Consider the following 24,475-nt stretch of genomic DNA (forward strand, 5'->3'; position numbering starts at 1 on the left):
GAAGAACATAGCAACAAAAGAAAAGCTGATAGTCATGATGAGTAGTAGGGCCTACAGCTCAGTCTTAATGGCCAGCGTGCTCAGTTTCATGCAAAGTCGAGCTTTTTCCCAGAGAACACCCATCTTTGGTTTCATGATTATCGCAAAGAGCATTTTCCCCAGTTTTCTGGACAGGTGGAGAGGTCGGAGAAAAATCTCTTTGGATTATCACAATCAGAAAATTTGCGCCCTCTGTTGGAAAAATATCGCACAGAGGAAAAGGGATGCGTATCGTGCATACGTACCGTGTACGTGCATACTGTTCATGTGTAATGTGCAGCCTAGCCGCAGCAGCAGATGCAGCGCCTTGATCATTTCGGATGCACGGACATGGTCACAGCCTTCACTGCAGAACAACTACACATTTCACCTTTTCATAGGGCGATTTCTAAAACATTTTGAGCGATTATACCTGCTTACTACGACACTATGACTCCAGCTCCAATTCTAGACGGTTTGAGGTCCATGGAGGTCCTATCGCAGCAGGAATTGAAGAGGTTGAAAGAGCACAAGTACAGCTCCGAGGGCAAGTCGATTACGGAGCCGGTGATGCAGGTTTTCTGGTGCTGGTTAGTGGAGCAAATTCCCCGAACTCTCGCCCCGAATACGATCACCATTATCGGTTTGGTAGCAAATATAGTATCTACACTTATTCTTGTCTACTACTGTCCATCGGCGACAGAGGAGGTAAATATAAACTGAAGATTTGACCACGTGAAGGGGTTGACCCTAAAAAATAGCTCGATCAGCTACAGCAGCAGCGCAGCGGAGGCTGGCGTCGCGTGCGCGTGGGGCACGCCTCCGGCTCCGGCCTAGGCTCTGACCTTGCCTTGAGCTGGTCTGGTGGTCCCAGTGCAGTGCTGTTGCGTGGAGGTGCATGCGAGCAGCTCAGCGCTCTCAATGTAAGTTAGGACTCTGAAATGATTGACCAGGAATTAATTTTGGGGACAAAAATATATAAACGAAATGCCCTTGATAGTATGATTGAGGGTCCAACCTATCGTCACCCTAAGGATCTGTAGCTTGTTTATTCAAAAAGTATAAATAATTAAAACAAAGTTTCCAAATTTTTATCTCGAATATGCCATAAATACGGCAGTTTTGAATGTCGTGACTGTTCTGTTGATTCTGAATCTCCGTTGAAAAATAACGTAATTTTAGTGCGTGCGATCCATTTTCTTCGCGCGGCTGAAAAGGGTACCTTACGATCGGCACCCCCTCCCTCCATAGATAATACATGTGAATTTCACAGTCATGCGCTGTTACTGAGCGGATGTGTAATTGAAACTGTTTAGTTTGGTTTGTTAAGGGTAGTTTGTTTATGGGTTTGATTTCTGTTTCTTCATTTTTATTGTTTTCATAGCTAATGGCACTTAATCGAGCGCGTACCTTTTCGTTCTATACGCAAACAGCCATGATACGCAGGGTGCCGATGTCAAGGTACCCTGCCGATAGGTGGTACCCTTACCATACTAGTGACTAGTGTAGTGATGATCTGCAAATGAATTGGTTCCTCAAATAAATTAATCTCTTTCTGTTCTTTTGGGGTTCTAGTCTATGTTTAGAGTAAATTGCTGATTCGGTGAAGCAGAATCTGTGAGAAAGACAACTATTCATTCTTTTCAATGGATTTTAAACCTGTGCATATGGGCTATGTTGTTGCTATTTTAATTTTAGACAAGTATCATTCAATGATGAATATTTACGCTAGCCATCAGCAGTGTAGCCTTTTGACAAGGCACTATATATAGCTGCAAGACATTGTAGCGTCCGGTCACTCTCTGCTGGGCGCATTTCACTCGAACCCCATTCGCTCACCACAACACAGTGAAAGGGCCTTGTCCAAAGGCTAAAAATATTGTGACTGTTCATGCATATACACATGTATTCATATGGCCTACACTTGTATGCGCAGTGTGCCATGAAGAAGTTGTGTCGAAAAGTGAAAGAAGGAATGGAAAATTTCAGTGCATGCAAAAACGTTACAGGTTTTCACTAGATTTGTGTGTACATGTAGCCAGCAGTCAAATTTTGGACGACATTGTGCGATGGTCAAATTATGGGCGGCTTGCTTTACATTTCAAATTCTACTGAACCAAATTGCATCAAAATCACAGGAACACTAAATAGCCTATTTCCTGCCACTCTTGTGAATTTGCTATAAATCGACTGTCGAAAAGTGTCAATAACAACGCTGGCTTTCAAGTTGTTGCTCAAAACATACTCTTCGCGGGAGATCGTGGCCTTCTCTGCCAGCCTAGTCTACATGTAGAACAGAAATTAGCCATCAAATATAATGCCAATAGGGCTTTAAAAAAGGGAGCAAAAAATCAAGATGCAATGATCATGGCAAGTTGAGAAAAATCTGTTATTGTGTTTACATGTATGTATTTCTGTCTGTCTGTCTGTTTGTGGTCTGGGGTAATCTACGTATACACATAGCTTCAGGACTGTATTTCTCATTCAACTTCATTCAAGTTGTGGTGAATCATCATGTGCATTGATTTTCTGCTCCTGGTTACCTGAAAGATTTGTTGCATAATATTAGGCGGCTATTTAAACTTGAACTTTTTCAGATTGTGCAGGCAGCATTCGCAGCAATGACTCATGAAGAGTGAGTTGCTTTAAGGCGATGAGACAAAAGTCCACATTGATATCGACGCTTCCTGATGACTGATTTGGTTTAAATTTCAGAGTGATTGGAAATTTCGACATGTAAGGGCCGAGGCTGTTTAGTATTCTGTGATTTTGATGCAATTTGTCCGGTAGAATCGTATATGGTTACAAAAGTACAATAAGCACCCAGCATTTTACACTGAGAACTGGCATAGTGGAAAGTGTCCCGAGCAAGAGTTACACTGTTGCACACTGGATAATGATTACACCAAGCCACAGTGTCACATGAAAATGTCTGGTTTAACAGTATGCACCTCTTCCCAGTAATTTTTTGATAACTCATGCACAATAAACATAAAGAATGACAAATAGTACAAGTAATTTTCTTGCCCTTTTACTTGTCCAGTGAATGGCAATGGTGAATTTTACTTGCCCTGGACAGGCTGCCATACATTGTCTACTTTGGGTTACAGGGATTACAGCATCCCATCTGCACACAGTGAATGAAAAAAATGTATGCATTTTGAATCTCTTCCACTTTCTAATCCCCCTTCAACTAATTCTTCTCTCTGATACCAGGCACCAGCATGGAGCTTGATCTTTGCAGCGCTGTGTCTCTTTATCTACCAATCCCTGGATGCCATTGACGGCAAGCAGGCCAGGCGCACCAACTCCAGCACACAGCTTGGCGAGCTCTTTGACCACGGCTGCGATGCCGTGTCAATAGGTAAAATTCAACACATCAGGAATAATACCAGACAAGAGCTCTGTTCCTTTGCTCATAACGAATTGAAAAGATATTTAGCAAAACCCTTTTATAACCAGGTGAATTTGCAGGTCCCAGCTATTTATATAATTTCTTTGTTTTTTGAAACCTTGAAGCCTGATTCTTGTTGGCTAGCTGCTATACAACAGTGAATACATTCAGTCAGAGGTTCTTATGCTGTGTGTGCATAAAATCACATCGGTAGGTGAATTTTCTCTTTTTTTTTATTTTTTTTTTATTGAGGTTGCCCAAAAGAAGTAAATATCAAAAAAAGTTCACATGGCAACTCAAAAAGATGCCAACAAGTACATGAAGCACAAATTTTTGATAATTTCATTGGCATTTTGAAAAATAGTCAATATATAGCAAGAAATTTTAGGCAAAACCAAAATAAGATGTGCACGTATAATGTAAATGACAAAATACTTATTCTTTTTTTGTTTTTTGTTTTGTTTTGTTTTTTTTTTATTTTACCTTACACCTTTTCTGATCACAGCTTACTTTTCTACGTACTGCTTTGATCTGTAGAGATCAATCGCAATCAATATCAAATCTGGCGTATCACCCTAACTTGTCTTGGTGACAAGTTTCATGTCTCATTGATATTTGTGTAGGGATAACTTGATACGGCTTGTTAAATGTAAAAAACCTTGCTATGTTTTGAAATGACTAACTGCATGTGAATGAAACAATGAAAATATTTTGTTTTCCTGTGTCTTTCGCTCCTTGCCCCGATGGATTAGTCTTTGTCACAGTCTCAGCGTCAGTGGCCCTGCAGCTAGGCTTCAACCCCAGGCTTAATTTTGTGCTGGCGGCAATCTCAATGTTTCTATACTACACAGCACATTGGCAGACCTACGTTTCTGGCACGCTCAAATTTGGAAGGTGAGTATGTATACTGATTAATGCACAAGACTTCATGAAAACTTCAATTTTATATATCTGGCATGTCTAGATAAGAGAATATAAAAATCTTACCCGATTCTGAGAGTGCTTAGCCTGTTGAGATGCAGGTACTGTAGGCTATTTAGCAAAGTATATTCCCTCATACTCTGTGAAAATGAAAGTTGTACAACTTTTGTTTTCAGAGATGATGTGATGTAAAACGCTCTGAAACAAGTAAATAGTTTACAAGAGCACTTAACAAATGTAATTATTGTATTGTTGTTTGGAATAAAAATCTCTGATTTTGAGGGAAGAATTTCAGCTGCCCTGGTTAACATAAAAATGTAGTACTGAACTTCAGATCATACACGTACTGTATAAAGCTGTTATCTTTGTGAGGATTCAATTATTTTGAATTTTGTGAAACTCGGTTTGGATCGCGAAATTTACTACACACTAAAATGTTGCCATGTGCTAGGGTAGTACTACAGTAGTGCATAAAGATAATACAATTTAAGATAATTTGGTATACAGTGTGTATTATAACCATTTCCTTGTCTTGCAGTCTGTGTTGTCAAAGCTGCGGAAAACTTTCTTTGTGCACCTGACTGGGCATTGTATGTGTTAATACTTTGCTTCCTGTTTACAAAAACTTGTAACACACTGGTTGTTGGAAGAGCAGTGCAAATCACATGATTGCCAAGTGTACTGAGAGGAAAGTTTTCAAACTGAGTGATAATTATGGGATTGGGAGACAACAGTTGATAGAAAATTTAAAGTTCAAAAGAGAATGACCTTTTATTATCGTATTTGATGAGATGAATGCAGATCAGTGAGAAGTTAAGTAATGTAAAGGTGCGAGGTGTGATGTGTGGGACTAAAATAAGCAAGAATGATAGAAAACTTTATAACTCAAAAGAGGACTAGTTAGTGAATACAGTAGGAAATATGAGACAAATGCAAAAGAGTGAAATGTTAAATGTAAAATGCTGAATGCAAAGATGCAGCCACATGGAATGATGTTTGGTAACGAAATTAAATTATATAGAAAGTTAACATATATCGAGGACAACTGTGTACAGCGACAATGAAATAAATGTAGAGCTGCCAAGTCTCCCTGATTCTGCGGGAGTCTCCCTGAAAATGTCAAAATCTGTTCATAAATCTCCGTGATTTGGGAATTATTTTCACCCAATTAAATGCATGTACAGTAACACACAGATATCTCCCTGATTGCTGTATGGAGTCTCCCTCATTTGGATGTGGGAATGTCGGCAGACCTGCAAATCAAAAGTTTAAGAATGATGCGAAATGTTTGTATCATGAATACTGCACCTCATTAGAACCAAGTGCTGTATCACGTGTAGTCTACACAGCAGTATTTCATAAAAAAGAAAATCTTTAATAGCAACTTTCATTTTCGAAGAGGATGTGTTCTAAAGAACATGACACTCCTGCTGAACATTACACTGTGTCATAAGTACACACTGTAAATGGTTTTGGCAAGGAATACATAAAATCAGTGAAGTTTGATGTGCCAAACTACAATTTAAACAAATTATACCGGTACTACACAGGCCCAGGGAATAATTTTCCTTCTCGAAATTGAATAGCAATTTTTGTCGATGGACATACATTTTCAACAAAATGGTATACAGGTCTATGTAATGAAACTTAGATGCAAATTACATTTTGTGTAGCAGTCATACCAAAATGCATAGCAAATTGCTATGCGATACCAGGAAAATTATTCCCTGCAGGCCACATGCTAGGGCTGTCGCATGATCAAATTTGATAGCAATGAGGAAGCATGTATGTCGGACCAATCTACAGAATGTTGATTAGTGGTATTCATTTTATCTTTATTTCTTTTTTATTTATCAGTGTTGAAGGCATACAATGTACATCTAGAGGAAATTTGGTCCAGCAAATTTCGTCTAACACATTTGTGAATGACAGTAGTATACCTCCAATTGAAACATAAAGATGTTTGTCTTTAGTGTGCCTGCAGACTCTCTTACATTAGAAATACAGTGATATAAAGACTGAATAATGTGGGGACACCATGAAGTAGTAAGGCTGACCCAGCTCAGTTATATGATTTGAGAATCCTGATAAATATCCAATTGTTTGTGTTAACTTTATCACTGATCACTGTGTAAGTACACACACAGCCACAGAATCTGGACTGGAGTCATCTGTTAATGATGAGCATGTGCTTCTGTGCACATATTCATTGACCAGACTGTTATACAGGGTTTTTACCAAGTACAGTGTACAAGTACCCCAGAGGGCAGTAAATGAATCTGGCCACCCATGTATCCCTATCAGATGGTATTTGGTCTTCAGTGCCAATCTGAGTGCATACAGTAGTGCACAATAAACAGTACTCTCTAGTATACACAGGAATACTGCTACCAAGTTTGCTGGGCAAGGTCACGCTGTGGACAGGTGGCCGCTATGTGCAAGGTCTTCAACATAATTTCTTCTCTTTTGAGAAATATGCAGTTGTGGAGCTGAGGATAGGAGTTCGCAGTGGCAGCGTGAAGCACAGGTTGCCGCGTATAAGAAGGGTAGTTCCAATTTAAAAAGACCAGCTTTATTTAATACGAGTGTACATTCTATGCTTTTTCCCCCAGATAGGACTCGAGGCAATGTTTTGTGTAGGCTAGTTCAGAGAACTTTACATTGTGTGTGTTAGCAGATAAAGGCCGCCTGATAAAAAAGAAAACAACAACAACAACAAAATGAGACACAGAGTTACAATGAGCAATGTCGTGGACAGCACATTGATGATATATGGCAGTGTAACAATATTTCTGATTTATTCAAGGGAGCTTGAATAGATTAAAGCAAGTTGAATTAAGTGGATGATTTCTACCTTTATAACTACAGTAAATATCAATGTTATAAATTCAGTGTCTTAACAATTTGACAATGTCCATGTGCAAATTTCGCGAGTGCCAACATATTGCGAAATTAGAATGCAAGTGAAAGTTCTTGCGTGCACAATATGCATTGGATGCCAGTGGCAATCTGCAAAAATTTCATGTTGCGGGAATGGCCGTTGGCTCTAATTCATAAAATTTTCATGCTATGAATATATCATGTTTGACAGTATAGTGCAAACGTACCAAGCTAGCAGCATACTCCAACAACAAAACAGTTCAAAGCATTGGCAGAGGAACATTTGTGAAGAAAGGACAGTGGCATGGTACTTACAATGTAGAACATGATGTAATACAGAGAAAACAAACCAACAAAATGTCTGCTACTTCCATTGCTGACTAATAACCATCTACAGTGTATCACCGATGTGACCACAGTCCATGGCATTTCAGTTATATTTCCTTTTCTTTTCTTTATCTGAGTTCCACCAACTATGGGATCATGATTGTGCATTACTGTGACATTGTGATTATATCTTGACTTAAAGGTAGAGGATACCTTTTACAGAACTCCCAAAATGCAGCAAAACATTAAATATGAACCTCAGGGGACTTGTTTAGGCCACTGCTTAGAAATTTGGAAGTCAACAGTTATCTACAATTTGAATAATGCACAAAACTCAACTTCTCAGTACGTTGTAGTTCTGTGTGTCAGCCACACTTAAGCCTTTTTGTTGCAGTCTTCTGTATTTTTTTATCTATAAACACAAATCTAAAAGTATAAGAGCTGATGTAATAACATATAGAGTGTGTGGCAAGAATGTATATCCCCAGAAATGTTTGTAAGTTTTGATGAACTTTATTCACAAAATATACATGATGGGCACACATGCAGTGAATGGGTCTGCAAAGATAGCCTAGTAATGTACTGGAATTTACGGTGAGCCCCGAAAAAAATTCAGTTCAAAATCTAACTGTCAATCAAAATGTACTAAATGTTGCCTTCCACTTTCAATACTTTATGGGAGTTTCTAAAATTATACTCTCTTCAACATACCACTGTGTTTATACAACTCTTCATTTAAGGCATGCAAATGGGATTCCCTACCTTTAAAGACACCACATCTCAAATAGTAAAATGAAATTTTTCACTTATTGTCCAGGTATGTAATGGCTTGAGAAACTTGACAAAAATCATGATGAATTAGTTATTTTGTCATTCTCAAAGCTGTATAAAGATACAAGTATAGTGAACAAGTTTTATACACCCTTTCTTCAACTGCTTCCTATCTGCAAAACTTGCCTTAAGTTAAAGAATTATCTTTAGGATATTTATTAAAAAAAATAACAGAATTTAAAATTTTCAAAGAATTGTTGACAATTAAAAGTTCATTTGATGAAAATCAGTTTTGAAATGGACAAGATATCCGTAAACAAACGAAACCAAAGAGACTGTGATAAAAGGTGGGTCTCATTTTTTATTAGGGTTGCTTTGTTATGGCTGTCTCAAACCAATTTTCATCAAATGAACTTTGAATTCCTCCTGGAGAGAATTACAGTATTTGCTCTTTCATATTTCATTTAAGGTTTCTTGTCGTCTTCCCCCAAATAAGTTGGAAACTTTAAGCCCATTCTCAACCAAAACTGTACCATGCCTTTAATACAGGTCTGATTACTGCAAAATCAGTGATTCAGAGCTTGTCTTTTTAATCCACATATTCTGAATATCTACATTGTACAGTGTACAGATGTACTGTCTTCATAACCCCACCCCAGCATAAACACCAAAATAGTGGCAACTGTGGCTTAGATTTTATGTTTCAACAAATGACCGTATTATAAAGCAAGGTGGAATCCTTGTTCAAGGTTGCATCCCTTCAGTCGAAGTTTAGAAACAAAGAAAGCAGTCTCACCCATAGTAAAATGTCTTTGTGATCAAAATCAATGATATTTTGTATAGCCACGCAAGCTGTGATAAAGGACAGATAATAGGCTGATGTATAATTTTTGCCAATGTCAGAAGACTTCACAAACACAAAGGAATTCTCACATCACAGGGTGCTGAAATATGGAATAGTTAGACAGACTTATAGTGCATAGATAAAATGTAATACTTAGTTTATCAATGAAGGGAAAGAAAGACATACAGTAGATGTACAATTTATGTGCAGATTGCTATCATGCTTAAAGGGACTGTACAGTACTGGTTGAGGTGGGGATTCATGTTTTGAACATTCCTAAGTGAGATACAGTTCGACCTCGATTATCAGGCCATGTCGGGACCGGCGCTCATCCGGATAAGCGAATTGGCCGGATATGGGAGACACAATGTTAATGTATATAGCTGCCGTCCGAGCTGCCGTCCCAGTGCACTGGCAGCTATATAGGCAGGTAGCGTACCCCGCAACGGTGGTGTAATCTATGCTAGCCTGCGCAAAGTCCCTTCTTCACAAAAATAAAGTCTTTATGTGAAAATCATACATGTTTTACCTCATTAGATATTGAGAAACCTATCATGCACATCTTATGAAATTAGTGAAATAGATCCATGAAAAGATGTTAAAGTCACTGTTTTTTCTCAATTTTTGGATGAAAAAAAAAATCCTTCACTGCGTGAAAGCGTCCGGATAATAGGGATTTCCGGATAAAAGAAGGCCGGATAATAGAGGTCGATGTAATGAAAAGCCTCTTATGAAATATGAAAGAGCATGTAATTTTAAGAAGGACTCAACGTTTATTTGATGAAAATTGGTTTTCAAATGGCTGAGATATCCCAAAAAGTGCTAATGATAAAAGGCGACATGCCACAACTTTATTAGGATCTCTTTGTTTCACCTTGTTTTTGGATATCTCAGCCATTTCAAAACCGATTTTCATTGAATAAACTTTTGATACCCCTTAGAACTGCATGCTCTTTGACATCTCATATAATAGAGTGGTTTCTGAATATCTCGCAAAACGTTAAAAACTAAATCCTCACCTCGACCAGAACTGTACACACCCTTTAATGCAAGGAAAAACACTTGGCTTGCAGAACAGCACTTTTGTGAATGCTGTAACTAATATTGTCTTGTTCTAAAGTGATATGTTCGGTATGATGCAGGAGTTACACAAAAACAGATAGGAATTATGCTTCTTTTGCTTATGATGATACTGTAAAACGAGGAATGTTCGCGTGCATTTTAATTTCGCGAATTTCGCGAGCGCCAAGATTCGCGAAATTAAAATGCACGCGAAAGTTCTTGTCCACACTACACTGTATATGCATTGAATGACAGTGGCAGTTCGCGAAAATTTCATGCCACAAAAAAAGGCCGTCAGCTCCAATTCGCGAAAAATTCATGCCGCGAATATATCATGTTTTACAGTAGACAAATTGTTTGCACAGACAGCTGACTGTTGATTGGTTATTTTACATTAAATACAGTAAAAGACAAAAACATGCATGACGCACCCATACAAAAGTACATATGAATGCATACATTCATCAGTTGGAACTGTAGCATTGTTTTGTTTTGTTTTGTTTTTTTGACAAGATTTTTTCCACTTGTATTATAAGCATGACACCAGAATAAAGGCTATCATTGTGTTTTTTGTTTGTTTGTTTGCTGTACCCTACACACATACCTGTACACACAGACACAGACACACACACACAGTGTGTACAGGTCTATTGGAAGTGCTGATATAAGCATAGCATCACTTGCTATTTGCTATTTGTGTTGATACATAATTGATAGAAATGAGTTTATTTTGATGTACAGCACGCATTAGTATACAAATATACCAGGCCTGAGAGGCTCTGGTTGAAACTATGCGCATGAGGTGACTTCAGTAGCACTATTTTCTGAGGGGCGCAGCCCCGAAGAAAATAGTGCTACTGAAGTCACCGAAGGCACATAGTTTCAACCGGTGCCTCGAAAAATTGGCCTGGTATATTTGTTTTATATCCCTCCCAATGAATTTAAGAGTATTCAACTACTGGTATTCTGTAATTTACCTCTTTTTTAAGGGCATCTTGCTTTACTTTTCAAGAAGATTGACTAGTCATTCACGCTCGGGAAAGCAGCTCAGCAGGAGGGCAGCGCGTACGCGTACTATGAAGAGACAACTGCGCGCTCAGCCGCTGAAGTATACTCGGCGCATTGCTGTACAACGTACTGGTAAACATGCGCAAACTGCAAACTCACTACACGCTTCATACATGCAATACGCCTATCCGATCTGTCAACAAGTACGTTCGGTTGCCAGTCAGTGCGGTGATGTGCGTGCTCGAGCTGATCAACGATGTGACTGTGAGCTGCAGTTGATTGTGTTTTCTGTCGATCGTCTTTCTACCTAGCTGTCTGTACATGAATATGGACTATCATTTCCTGTTAAAATGCAAGTACACATTGTAAATTTGGGTAGTAAATAAGGTTAGATTAGGCACTGGAAAAATTCTAGCAATTAAAGCATCGAGTGCCACTGTAAATTTGTGTGATTCGTACGGTGTTCTAACGTAAACAGTGAACAAGTTAGACTCTAACTAACTTGTTAGACACTCTAAAAATAATTATTAGGAATGAGATTACGGGAAATAGGGCCTACTGTTAGACAGGTAGAACTAACGTTAGGCTTAACTAGCGCTAACGTTAAAGCAGGCCTACTATCTACTGCAGTTTCGTTTGTCAACATCTTTTGGGTGGGTCGCTCGAGTTAGTGAACTGCGAGACCAACTTTCAAACGGCGAAGCATGAACTCCCCAAAGGCCTACGGTACGTCGAAGAACCCTAGCTTGCTTATTGTTGTCTAATTATAGATCTACGATATCGCCTACTCTGTTGTAACGTAATACAATTTTTTTCTTTTTAGGTAGAATGAGGGCTTTATAAGAGTCTCTCTGAGTCTTTCTATTAACGTAACCCGTGTCGCACTGAGTGTATGCGTGCCTTGTGGTTCTCGCGAAGTGCATAATGGTGATCTAAGGCGCCGCGATACCCATTCATTTGTACATGAAATCTCTCGCGAAGCAAAGGTGCTGCGATACCCATTCATTTACACGTGAAATATTTCGCGTCGCGACGCGAAGCAAAAAAGGCGCGAAAATCACCAGCGTGGTATAGTTTTTACCATTTTCCCTAGGGAGTATAGTCTTTCGCGCACTTGTATGGTAGAATTATGTTTTGTTGTTTACAGTGCTCTCGACCAATCAGAGGACGAGAAGCAATTTGTGAGGGATATAATACAAATTGATGGCAGTAAAAAGGGGTCATATTTTCAGACAGTCATTGAGTGGTGTGAGTAAAACTGACAAAAGGCTGACCTTCCTGGGACGTATTATATCCGTTTCTTCTTGTCTTTCACGGAAGCAGTTTGCTGCATAATTTTCTCTATGTCATACCTGCATACAATGTATCACTACAGTTGAACCTTTCTTATCCGGCCTCCCTTTATCCGGATCTCTCTATTATACGGACGCAATCTCGCCGTGATTTTTTTTTTTTTTTTTTTTTTTTTGGCATGCCTTTTTTTTTAGTAATTACCGGAGGAAAGGGGGATTCCCAACTCCTTGAGAACTCCTACACAAACACACATGAATTACATATTACTTCCAACATTAACATACACCTCTATTTTGGGGTCTGTTACTGAGTGTAACAATGAAAAGGTTGCAGTATCCACATTACTACATGTGGTACTACAATGGGCTACATCAGTACATGTGTATGTATATGTACATGTATAAAGCATTGAGTCTCCCGTATCCGGCCAAATCCCTTATCCGGATGAGCCCTGGTCCCGACTTGTCCGGATACGAGAGGTTCAACTGTATTTTGTTTGTGTAGATGCCAACTTTGTGCAGGCCTGTCATTCAACACCATCATGCCTGTAGTATTAGAGCATTAACTGATCAAGGATAAACAATAAAGGGCTGTGAGTTTGAAAGGTCCAGAGTGCTACAGTGTATGATACTCCTCATGTGTCAAGTAAAGATAAAGAAAACATACATTGTACCAAAACTATCAAAGACATACATATCTATCACTTGACTAAATGAACATTTCTCTGCCAAGAACATCACGATGGTTGTGCTAAAAATAAAGAAACTTGAGAAAGAAATATAAAAGAAGAAGAAGCAATTAAGCAGCATCTTTGATTATGATAGCAATACAATTGAGTTTTATATTTGGAACAGTAATTAAAAATTGGTGTACATCGCAAGTTTTGTGTGGTAGGCCTATATCATGGTACAGTAGTCCATACAACATGAAAATTATTCTGCTGCTTAAAGGGATCGCATTTTTTTGGTCGAGACCTAATTTCAGGTTTCTAACATTTTTGGTGAGATAATGAGAAACCTCTTATGAAATATGAAAGAGCATGTAATTCTATGAGGAATTCAACGTTTATTTGATGAAAATTGGTTTTGAAATGGCTGAGATATCAAAAAAAAAAAAGCAATTCTGATAAAATGTGGGACCCACACTTTATTATGATCGCTTTGTTTTACTTTGTTTTTGGATGTTTCAGTCATTCCTTACCCGATTTTCATCAAATAAACTTTGAATTCCTCTTTAAATGGTATGCTCTGTACTATATCGTACGTGTTTTCTTTGTATCTTGCAAAAAGTTAAAAGCCCAATTCTCATCTCCACCAATACTGTACCATCCCTTTAACTGTGTAGACATTCAGACAAGAGAATACAGTACATTTGAGAGGTCAAGGCTCATAGTATAATACACGTAACCAAAAGTGAGTTAGTTTTAGTTGCCTTAGGTTAGTAAATTTATAACAACTAGTCTTGTTGAAAATCTTACCATCAAGTTTTGTTAGTTTGGATGTTTACTTCTTTTATTCTCATAACACCTCTTATGGAATATAATGTACGTAGCTTAAAGTTCATGTAGCTCCAAGAATTCATTTTGTTTGTGTGTATTCGTGTATATACATGGGCATGACACTAGGCAGGGGTGGGGAGAGTGCTGTGGCTGCTAACATTACTACCTGGAGTATTAAAAAAAAAAATGAATGAACATAAAAATAATGGATCTTGCTGGACCAAAATGAATAAAGCCTTATAAGATGCAACATTAGATTTTAGCATACTGACACTGCTAAGAAGCTCTCTTTTCCCTTATTGTAAAAAGTAGACATTTTTGCAATAAATTTTGTTAATTTTGCAAGAGTAGTCACAAAGTTAACCCGTTGATGATGGACTGATTTTGCTACAACACGCATTTCCCATAGACACCTGCCCGAGTATACTTGGGACTCGTCCTCACGGATTAAAATGCATGCAGAAGTTTATGTCTATAGCATTGAATGCTGCTGGCAGCTCGCGAAAATCTCTTGCTGCGAAAAAGGCTGTCAGTTCCAATTCGTAAAAAATTCTGGTTTTACAGTATTTTGCTTTTCTGTTATCTACTGCCTTGATCTCACATTTGCACCAATGCCTCTACATCATAAGTTATATTTTCTTTTTTGAGCCTGACATTAATCTATCTTTCGACAAAATTTTCCTGACTTTCCTTGATACAGAGTGGACGTCACTGAAGGTCAACTTGCATTCTGTACAGTCTACATCATTACTGCAATCCAAGGAGGAGATTTCTGGAAAATGCAGGTAAATACTGTGTTCCCTTTTTTGTGGCTGACTCTTTTTTTATTACCCCCGCCAAGGAAGGAGGTTTAATAAGGTGATCATTGGCGTTGATTCGAGTGTTTAGAAAATAACTCAAGGAGTTCAGCATGGAATCAAATGAAAGTTGCATAAAAAGTCAATATCGATACAAGGAAGAACTTGTTCAATTTTGGTAGTGACTTGGGGAATTTTTATGGATTTTTGAAGGATTTTTCATCTTTAGGCATATAAGGTCAACGAACTTGCGGTTCAAGCTGTGCGTACAGGAGGTTTACATACGCGCACTAAAGGGCACGCTCTGCTCGGGCAAGACGCCATGCGGTGATGCAAACAAAATGCTTCTATTTTGGGAAATTTCATGCATGTATGGTAATGATTGCTGGCTTGGCAGAGGTCTGTGCTCTCCGAATGCTTTTCTAGTTGATTTATAAATAAGTGATTATAATATGTGATTGTCAGGTGTTGAACGATAGATCTTTTGTTTATATCCATTCACTGTTATGAGATAATCTGTTCACCTCATAATTTCTATATTTATTCATTTCTGCATTTTTTTAGAGTATGTACACGTATTGATCTGTTACAAATTCATGCTTTTATTTGTATGCATTACATTTATTTGTAAATTTATGTATTTATTCATTTGTTTATTTTTAGATCTATTCATTTATTTTATATTTTTTATTTTATAATTACCCGGTAACTGATTAATCTACAGAGCTGTATTTGACTGTCGAGTACACAGAGATACTTGGGTTCTGGGCACACACACTGTGACAGCATTGAAGTACTGTAAAAGTGGATATTTTGGCATGACTAATTTTTCGCGCTCGGCGTGGTAGGAAGAGTTTCATGTGTTTTTAATTCTGCGGAATCAAGATATCAACTAAGAACATATGGCAAGCAAAAATTTTCGTGTGCTCTTATTTTCGCGCTAGTTGCTGGTTGCGCAAAATGCGCAAAAATTTCAACACCGCAAAAATTTCCATTTTTACAGTACCATGACAGCTAGACACCTGGTGTTGATTGATGAGTGGTGTTGTTGTTTCACTATCTTCTTGATGTGCTCATGACTACACTGTACCTGCATTTTAAAGTGATTTAGTGACTGTTTGCAGCAATGATACAAATATCTGACTTGGGCTGTATCTATACATTGGATGGGATGACAAACACGTGTATGGTGACGTGTGGTCTCTGTGTTGTGGGAATTTAAGAATTAGAAGCCATGTTTTATGGGGCAACAAAATTAATGTCAGCAAGATTGCATTGTACTACAAGGTATATCTTATTTTAGAGTATCGATATGAAGAGCCCAAATTTGTGTAAATTTGGGGACTGCCTGCATGTCTAGATCCACAGTTGAATGAGTCATGATAGATACAACACGTGTATTAAATCAGTTCCACCTGTTGTACAATGTACATGCATTTTGAATATTCTTGACACAAGTGAATGAGACTGAGATAAAAAATACAAACATCACAATAGATTTTGCAATATCCTAATGATGATAATGATGATATTTGGCAATAAAGATTTTGGTAGTAACAATAGGGATGCAATAATAACTAGAAAAGCACTCTGAGAGTGCAGACCTATGCAAAGCAGAACATTTCCACCACTGATCTTCTATAGAGATCACTGATTTCCACCCATACATATGCATGCTGTAAGTCGCCCGATTTCCCAATACAGAAGCCTTCAGTTTGTTACGTCATAAACTTCCAGCTGCAGGGCACGCCTTGCCTTAGCAGAAACTAGAGCACGCACGCATAAACCTCAATTACGCGCAGCCTGAACTCTCAAGTTCATTGACCTTACCTGCCAAAATATGAAAAAATGTGTCATAAATTCCCTAAAAATTCCCGGATCATTACCAAAATTTAATCATCTATTACTTGTGTCATTCTCAACCTTTCCTGTATTAAATCGAAACCTGGTCTCCACTTTTTGAGTTATTTTGCACACGGGCAAACAAACGAAACACACAAACCAATGGTAATGAAAACATAACCTCCTCCCTTGGCGGAAGTAATGATGACAATGATGAAAATTAGAATGACCATGTGAAGATTGTGCAGAACAAATGTGGTATAAAGCTTTTGAGGTTTGAGATAAATCTACATGGATGAAGTGGACAATTAGCTAGCTTGATATGAGTGTGCTAGGAAAGCCATCAAGCTTACAACTGTACCAACTATTAATTTAACCAACTTTAACTGATGAGAGCTGCTTGTGTTTGTTGCGAAGCAACATGCCCTATTTCAGATATTTGAGGAATTTGTTGTGTTTTAAATGCATGGAGCTACTTCGTATCAAAGTTTAGTACTGCATTGCTGTGATTTACTAGATAAATGCTGTCACTACATAGTTGATGCATAGCTTTCACTGTATAAAAGAGAATTTGTCTTTGTACAGTGCAAGATACAGGTAGCTGTTCATGCAACTAGGATAATAAATGGCCCCATTGTCTGGAAGTGTGTATGGATACATATTCATGCATGTGTCAAAAAACCCAGATGGGAGTAGACTCACTGACAGAGTTTGCCAAGGTTCTAATGGGGATCTAAAGAAAGACAGAAAGAAAAAAAAAATTACCTGTGTGTCATCGCTTTTAATTAATATTTTGGGAAATTAAAAATGCTAGCAAAGTCTCCTTTGCAAAGGTAACCAGTGGTGGATCCAGGCGGGGGTGAACCTGGGGCATGCCTCCCTTTAATTTTGTTAAAGCAAAGAAATTTTTTTAAAAATGAGGGGGGGGGGGGGGTTCCTATACCCCTCCTATACGGAATTCCTGGATCCGCCCCAGTTAAACTCACAACTTCACCCTTTGCTCTGGTTTCCCGCCAGAATATACAATTTCAAGGCTTTGTATGTCAATCCCTCAAAAAACAAACAAACAAACAACAAACAAAATACGCACACACACACACACACACACACACAAACACACACACACAATTCAAACAAAATCACACCTGAAGCCTTCAAGTGACCTTCATATATACTTACAGAATGAGAAAATATCTTCATAAAAATTTATACGAACAGACAAACAGACACATACACAAACCAAAAGATTCAAATGAAAATAATTTCTTCATAGCATTTATACAATACGATTATCCTTCCCAGTCCTTTCTTTCCATTTATTAAAAGTTTCTTCATTGTTGTTTTCACTTCTTCATTGCTCATGAAGGCTTCTTTATTGTTTATGTTTTCACTTTTAAAGTGATACATTTTGATTTGTAGATTACTTCCTGGCCTTCTAAAGTTTGTTTTGCTTATAAAACTTTGCCATTGTTTTGTTGGTTTGCCCCTTTACAGGTGCCAGTCCTCGATATGGAGCTGAAAGTGGTGACATGCCTCTTTGGGTTGTCAATCAGTCTCATGAGCATCTATAACTACGGCCGCATCATCTTTGGCGGCGGCAAAGGTCGCAATGGGTCAACAGTTGCAGTAAGCCCCTTCCCTTTCCTACTCGAGAAAATTCCAACTAGGATCATGAAGTTATAAATGAGTTTCTGAGTTTTCATGGAGTTTCATTAAGTTTCATGAGTTTCATGAAGTTATAAATGAGTTTCTGATCAAGTACATCAGAAGCTTTTGCAGCACAGAAGATTATATGTCTGTAGGTTTTGCACTCTATAAATTAATATATCGTTATTATCATTATGATTATCATTACCTATGAAAGAAAATGAATATAAAAACCCAAACAAAGGCTTTATGCTTTTTCAAGAATTTTTCATAAAGCATAAAGTTCATAAAAGAAAAACAAAGTAAAAATAAAGCATCATAGAACAAGGTAGGAGGTATGTTCTAAATTTTGTTTCATTAAGCCAAAATATGTTGCCTCACAAACTAGAACATTTGGTGCACATGACTCATGTGATTGTAAACTTGTAAACACTGTGTGTAGTATAAACATATGGTGTAGTCGTTTGTCATCAAGATTATACACAGTATAGCTCTCTTCTTTTTCTCCATTTTCTTTTTTTCAAAACTGTAACCACAGTGACTATTCGAAAAAAACTTTGTCAAAATAGGCACAGTCATGTTCCTGAAATATATGTGCTCTTAGATAAAGTTGACCAAAAAATAAATAGAAAATAATGAATACAAGATGAGTAAGACCATCAGGAGTTTGATACAGATTTTGTAGGTAGAAGTTATTTAGTATTGCTTTAGCGTTGTGCAACATTGCAATTTCAATTTGAGGTAACCATGTCATAACCGCACAATTTTCCATTGATCGTGTACAAAAAAATTACGAAAATTCAATGTTTCTGTCAGTGAAGCCTGAAACATGATGTTATTCCTGGTTGAATAACTTTTTTTCTGAATGGCGATCAGTTAGATATACCAGGATTTAAGCCTGCGGCATAATTGCGTTTGAATGAAAAAAATGGAAATTTCAAAATTTTATGTACAAACTACGGTACCCCGGGTTTTATACCGCGTTGTGTAACACCACCTCACGTCCACTCGAGGACAGCCGCAGAGAAATAATGCATGCACTTTGTGTGCATGTACAACTGTACATAGTCACCCCCATGCCACTGCATGTTATACGATGCATGCATGGCATGCTGTGCTAGCAATAGCATGTGCTTCAGTGCACTGCAGTGTAGTGGCTAGCGCCGCTAGCTCCAGCACCAAAATAATTTCCACTTTTTGGCAACCCAGGGTACAATCTTTTTGAAAAAATAAATAATCAGCAAAATGGCTGATTTTTATTTGGTACCCCGGGATACCATTTATGTCATCATATGGCAAGTTGTGAGGGGATGATATGCTCACTTTTCATTTGCATATATTCATATTGACCGTTCAAGAACTGTTTCCTGAAAAATTAGCGAAACTTCAAAATGTTATAACTTCTTTATTTTTCACCCGATTTTGATCGAAATTTTACCGTTGAACTCGTAATGTTTTACTCTTTATTATCAGACTAATGTATATATTATTTTGGACTGGATTTCCCTTTCAAAGGAGTCAAACGAGGGAGCAGTTTGAATACTGTGACAAAGGCTGTTTCATGGATTGGGCGCTGGAACATTAATGTGCTCAAGAAGAATCATTTGTCACACAGTCAACAGATGAACAGGAAACTTGTTAATTTGTTTTTTCTCTTTCAGGACACCAGCGTCATCGCACCGTTCTTCCACATTGGATCCGTCATCCTCCTCGCCTTTGCCATCTGGCAGAAGTCAAAGACGGGAATCTTTGAGCGGCAACCCTGCGTCTACATGATCGTCTTTGGCTTGGTTGCAGCTAAAATCACCATTAAGCTGGTGGTGAGTTTCAACCAAACTCTTCGTAACAACCTGTGTATGCAGATAGTGCTTGATTCACAATGTACATGTATCTTTAATAGAAACTGGCTAAAGATTCACTTTATTATCATAGTATTTTTCAGTACAGTTAACGTCAATATTTTTGCGTGATTAATTTTTCAAGCTGAGTGGCTCAAAAACATATTCGCGGGTTCTTGAATTCATGCTGCGCAATTATCAACCTATTCACAATGTGCAGAGAAAATCGTGAGGATATTTTTGTTGGTTTTAGAATTCACGATCGCCAGAAGTAGTGCAAAATTCGCGAAAATGAAATACACCGCGAAAATTTTTGCGTTTACAGTACAAGCAGCAGCAGAGTATTAGTGGTAGGAGTGGTAGTAGCAGTTGTCGTAGAAGTAATATTTTTAGCAGTAATAGTCGCTTTTATAGTGCCAGTAGTGATTATATTGATGCTGACAAATGATATTGATTATGAATACCGTAATATTTGATTATTAGTATTGACTATTATTATTACCATAATCACCATATTCTCAATCAAGCAAAAACCATTTTAAAATATTTCACAATGTACAATTTAGAAACCTTGTTATAAAGTCATCATATCAAAAGTAACATGTTTCAAAACTGAGAATTTGTTAGAATAGATTTTTCAAAATCCATGTTCCTTCTTTGTTGTTACATATTTTCCCAGGTTGCACACATGACAAGAAGTGGGATGAACTTCTTAGACACTGCCTTCATCGCCCCCGGTCTTCTGTTCATCAACCAATACTTGGACACCTTCGTGTCAGAGGACCGAGTGCTCTGGCTCGCCCTGGTGAGTTTGCCATGATAATCCCCTTCTCGTACACTCTTATATCTTCCTCCTCCTTCAAATCCAAATCCAAATCCAAATTGTGATTCCAACATGTAAGTGATACCACATATTCTTGTTTGTTTGTTTGTTTGTTTTTATTGCAACTTTTGTAAACCCAATGATGAAAGTGGAAATTAATGAAAACTAATGACATGAAATCCAAATTCAAAACCAAAACCAGATACATACCCAAATCCTAATCCAAATCATGATTCCAACACTTATTTGATACCATGTATTCTTGTAGTTTGTTTTTAATGCAACCCTTGTAAACTGAATTATGAAAATGGAAATGAAATCCAAATTCTAATCCAAATTCAAAGCATTGACATCCTTCTCCAATAGAATTAGTTTGCTTCTGATGTGATTACAATCTAAAAAATTAATATTACATATTGCTTATTTCCATTGTAGCAATTAAGTTATTTCAGGAAGGTTTGATTCTGTGTGAGCTTGTAGGAACAATCAGACAGTATTCCATTTGTCCGGATTTTGGGGGAAAAAAAATGTTAATTAGAAATATGTCCCTGTTTCTTTTTTTCTCTCTATCTTAATTTTTAGGCGTGGAGCGTCTTTGACCTGTCCCGCTTCTGCATCGCCCTCTGTCAGCAAATCTCCCAGCATCTAGGAATCTACACATTCGATATCACGAGCAAGCCCGCCCCCATGGATCAGCGCGTCGGGGTCACGACACGTCGCCAGGCGAAGCTCGCCACACGATAGGGGGACCGCGGCGTGGCAAATCGCAGTATTTTAAGAAAAGCAATTCCAGACGCACATGCCAGTTCGTGGGGACGATCTCTTCTCGGGTTGTTATTAACCTCCCCTCTTTCCTCGTTTCGTTTGTTTTTTTACTTTCTTTTCTTTTTAATGCTTGTTCTTCAATGTAGCTCTGTGTGTGATGTAACCTGTTAAAATGTGCATGACATTGTGAGTCCCATGTACTCAAGTTTGTGTTGTGTACAGTCATTGTGATTTTGTTACTTGGTGTAGGGTGCTTGCAAGATATGTTCAACAGTTGTAGAATATCTTTCGCCAGATTGTTGTTCTTGCTTACCGGTATTTCCAGCGCCAGCAAGATGTACATCAAAGAGAGAAAAGAGTGTAGAAAATGGCAGAACTTATCAAGTGTACTGATCAACTAATATTTCCATTTCCTCAAAGCAGAGTAAAACGCACATGATACTTTATGAGAAGAAATTCCTCTATAGATATACATGTTCAACCTAATTATAAGTTCACCTTGTTCTATTCAGATAAGGTATATGTGCAAGTCAATGCTTCCGTGTAATATAATATGCTGTACTGAAAATAGATAAGTGAGTTAAATAAGTGAAATGAATAGGTATGAACTATCAGGAAATAACTGATTTCTCCTCCCTTTTCAGCATTGTTTATTTCATATAATGCATACAAAAAAGAGTTGGTGATTTATCAAACCTGATTTCAGAAAATGTTGCCAGTCTTTGTCATTCAATTCTCAATAAAAGTAGGTCTTGATTTAAAAAAAAAAAAAATGCAGTTATAACATCATATTGATGAAATCTGATCTACCATAATACTTTTCTAGAAAAAAAAATCCAATATCAATGCCTTTGGTTACTAATTTGGTTTCACTCTCTTTGTCTGTTTAGCACATTGTCTCCCGTGAAAGCGCTGCAAAAACTGTTTTTGTCTTTGTTGTGTATGTTTTGTCCCTAAAATCAGTCATAAATTTAGAATGTAGCCATCAAAGTGTACGTCAGCACACAGTGTCGTGCACAGCATTTTGTTCAGTCCCACACCATCTGTTTTGTGTCAGTGTTCATGTGCATCTGCTTGACAATCCGTTGAGAGAATTGTGGAGACTAGTCTTTAAAATCCATGCTGCATATTATTCTATAATGTGACTATTAAGATAGCTTTTATCTTCCTGTATAATGAAAAGATGAATGGATTTTTGTATAAGGGAGGTCTCGATAACAATGAAGAATATTGCATGTAACAGTATTAAAAGTTGAAAGGTGATTGGCCCCGACAGGAGATAAGGAGAATTCCTTTTTAAAAATGTAGCATAGTTCAGCAGTCAGTGTCTCTATGTCTGAGACATGTAGGGTAAGCGGTTCAAATCCCCAAAGGATCTTCCTGTGGAAGCGTTACATGTGAGCTTGTTTCAAGATTGGAAGATGTGTTTCAAGATGAGATGTTCCCCATATAGCCCTTGTTCAAAACTGATGATTCCTTTCACTGAATGTCAAACTCATTGATTGAAGAGCACTTTCCTCTTCGCTACCAGGGAGCATCAGATGAAAGGTGGAAGTCTTGACAGTATTGTGTCCTGTACTCGTATATATTATTAATGATGAAAGATGTCCATATATACACGTATGTACACTGATGAAATCAGACCAGTAGACCTTACGTACATGCACGTTTGCTTTGAACAGGGGGAAAAAAATACTGAGGTTTTATAGTCAAGTGGTATAAGCACTTGATGTGAGACCTAAAAGTTTGAAGGTTCAAACCCCATCATCTATATGTATGACCTTCAGCACAACATTGATTAACTCAATGTCCTGGCATAGCCAGGGTCTTGACAGTTAATCGATATGTTCAAGTATCGGTATAATGGTAGTTGGATAGGGATTCCCCTCCCTGCATAATGAGTAGAGATGGTGTACATGAAATATATGAAGTCACCTTTCTTTTTTTCTCTTTCTTCATCTTTTTTTTTTATCATCATATATTCCATTGTTGCTTAGCACTTCACCTTACATTGAATTTTGTGTTTTCTATTGAATTCATCAACACTAGATCTGTAAAATTGATAAATGATGTGTGAGAAATACCTCATTTTTCAACTCCATTATTCCCTTTTCAAAATGCTCTGCATCTACGTTGTATATTTTGTGCCGACTCCAAGATCTTTTCTGTGATACAAGCAGAAGATGAGTAAGAAACAATCCACATGGACCTTAAACAGGGTAGAGGTGGTGATGATGACAACTTTTGCTGATTTGCTGTCATAATTTTGGCTGAAGAGCACAGGGAAAAGCATTGAAGTTTTCAGTGTTTCAAATATATTTGCACCTGAACATGAATGTCTTTAATTTAGACAGGTCATTTCAAACCTGTGCACCTTAGTTGAAATAGAAATGATCTACAGTAGCTGTCTGCTTACAGCTTTACAAAAGGCTGATAGTTTGTGGTCTCTAAAATTGAAAATGTGATGGAAAGCATTTGTCAAAGTTATCAAACCACTGCCAAGTTTTGTGCATAGACGGATTGCAAAAGTATGACAATCTGACCTAGCAGTAGAATATCAAATTGTTCCATTCCTGATGTGAGAAATTTCTCTCAACATACTTTTAAGAGCTGTTGTTTGCTTGATGCTAAAAAAAAATAAAAAATAAAAAATAAAAATAAAAATAATTCATGCATTTGTTAACTCTTTATGTGCCATGGTGGAATCCCCCTGTGTGCCACGTTATTCTGAGACACGAAGGTAGTCA

At 37.7% G+C, this 24,475-nt stretch overlaps 1 protein-coding gene across 1 annotated transcript; it reads left to right on the forward strand.

Moving 5' to 3' along the window:
* The first annotated feature begins 428 nt into the window (after positions 1-428).
* On the forward strand, positions 429-22,480 carry LOC140235981 (cholinephosphotransferase 1-like). The gene is made up of 8 exons (XM_072315968.1): positions 429-726; positions 3,235-3,382; positions 4,165-4,306; positions 14,717-14,801; positions 18,150-18,281; positions 19,964-20,122; positions 20,820-20,945; positions 21,546-22,480. Exons 1-8 carry the CDS (start codon positions 469-471, stop codon positions 21,705-21,707), a joined length of 1,212 nt encoding a protein of 403 aa, XP_072172069.1. The 5' UTR covers positions 429-468; the 3' UTR covers positions 21,708-22,480.
* Positions 22,481-24,475: the final 1,995 nt, after the last annotated feature.

This window comes from Diadema setosum, chromosome 12, assembly GCF_964275005.1.
Source record: "Diadema setosum chromosome 12, eeDiaSeto1, whole genome shotgun sequence".
Lineage (NCBI taxonomy): Eukaryota > Metazoa > Echinodermata > Echinoidea > Diadematoida > Diadematidae > Diadema > Diadema setosum.

Excerpts from the sequence above, each read along its gene's own strand:
- LOC140235981 (XM_072315968.1), top strand. The coding sequence starts at position 469 with ATGACTCCAGCTCCAATTCTAGACGGTTTGAGGTCCATGGAGGTCCTA. Across the intron at positions 727-3,234 it reads GTCCATCGGCGACAGAGGAG|GCACCAGCATGGAGCTTGAT; the intron begins GTAAATATAAAC and ends CTCTGATACCAG. Across the intron at positions 4,307-14,716 it reads GGCACGCTCAAATTTGGAAG|AGTGGACGTCACTGAAGGTC; the intron begins GTGAGTATGTAT and ends TCCTTGATACAG.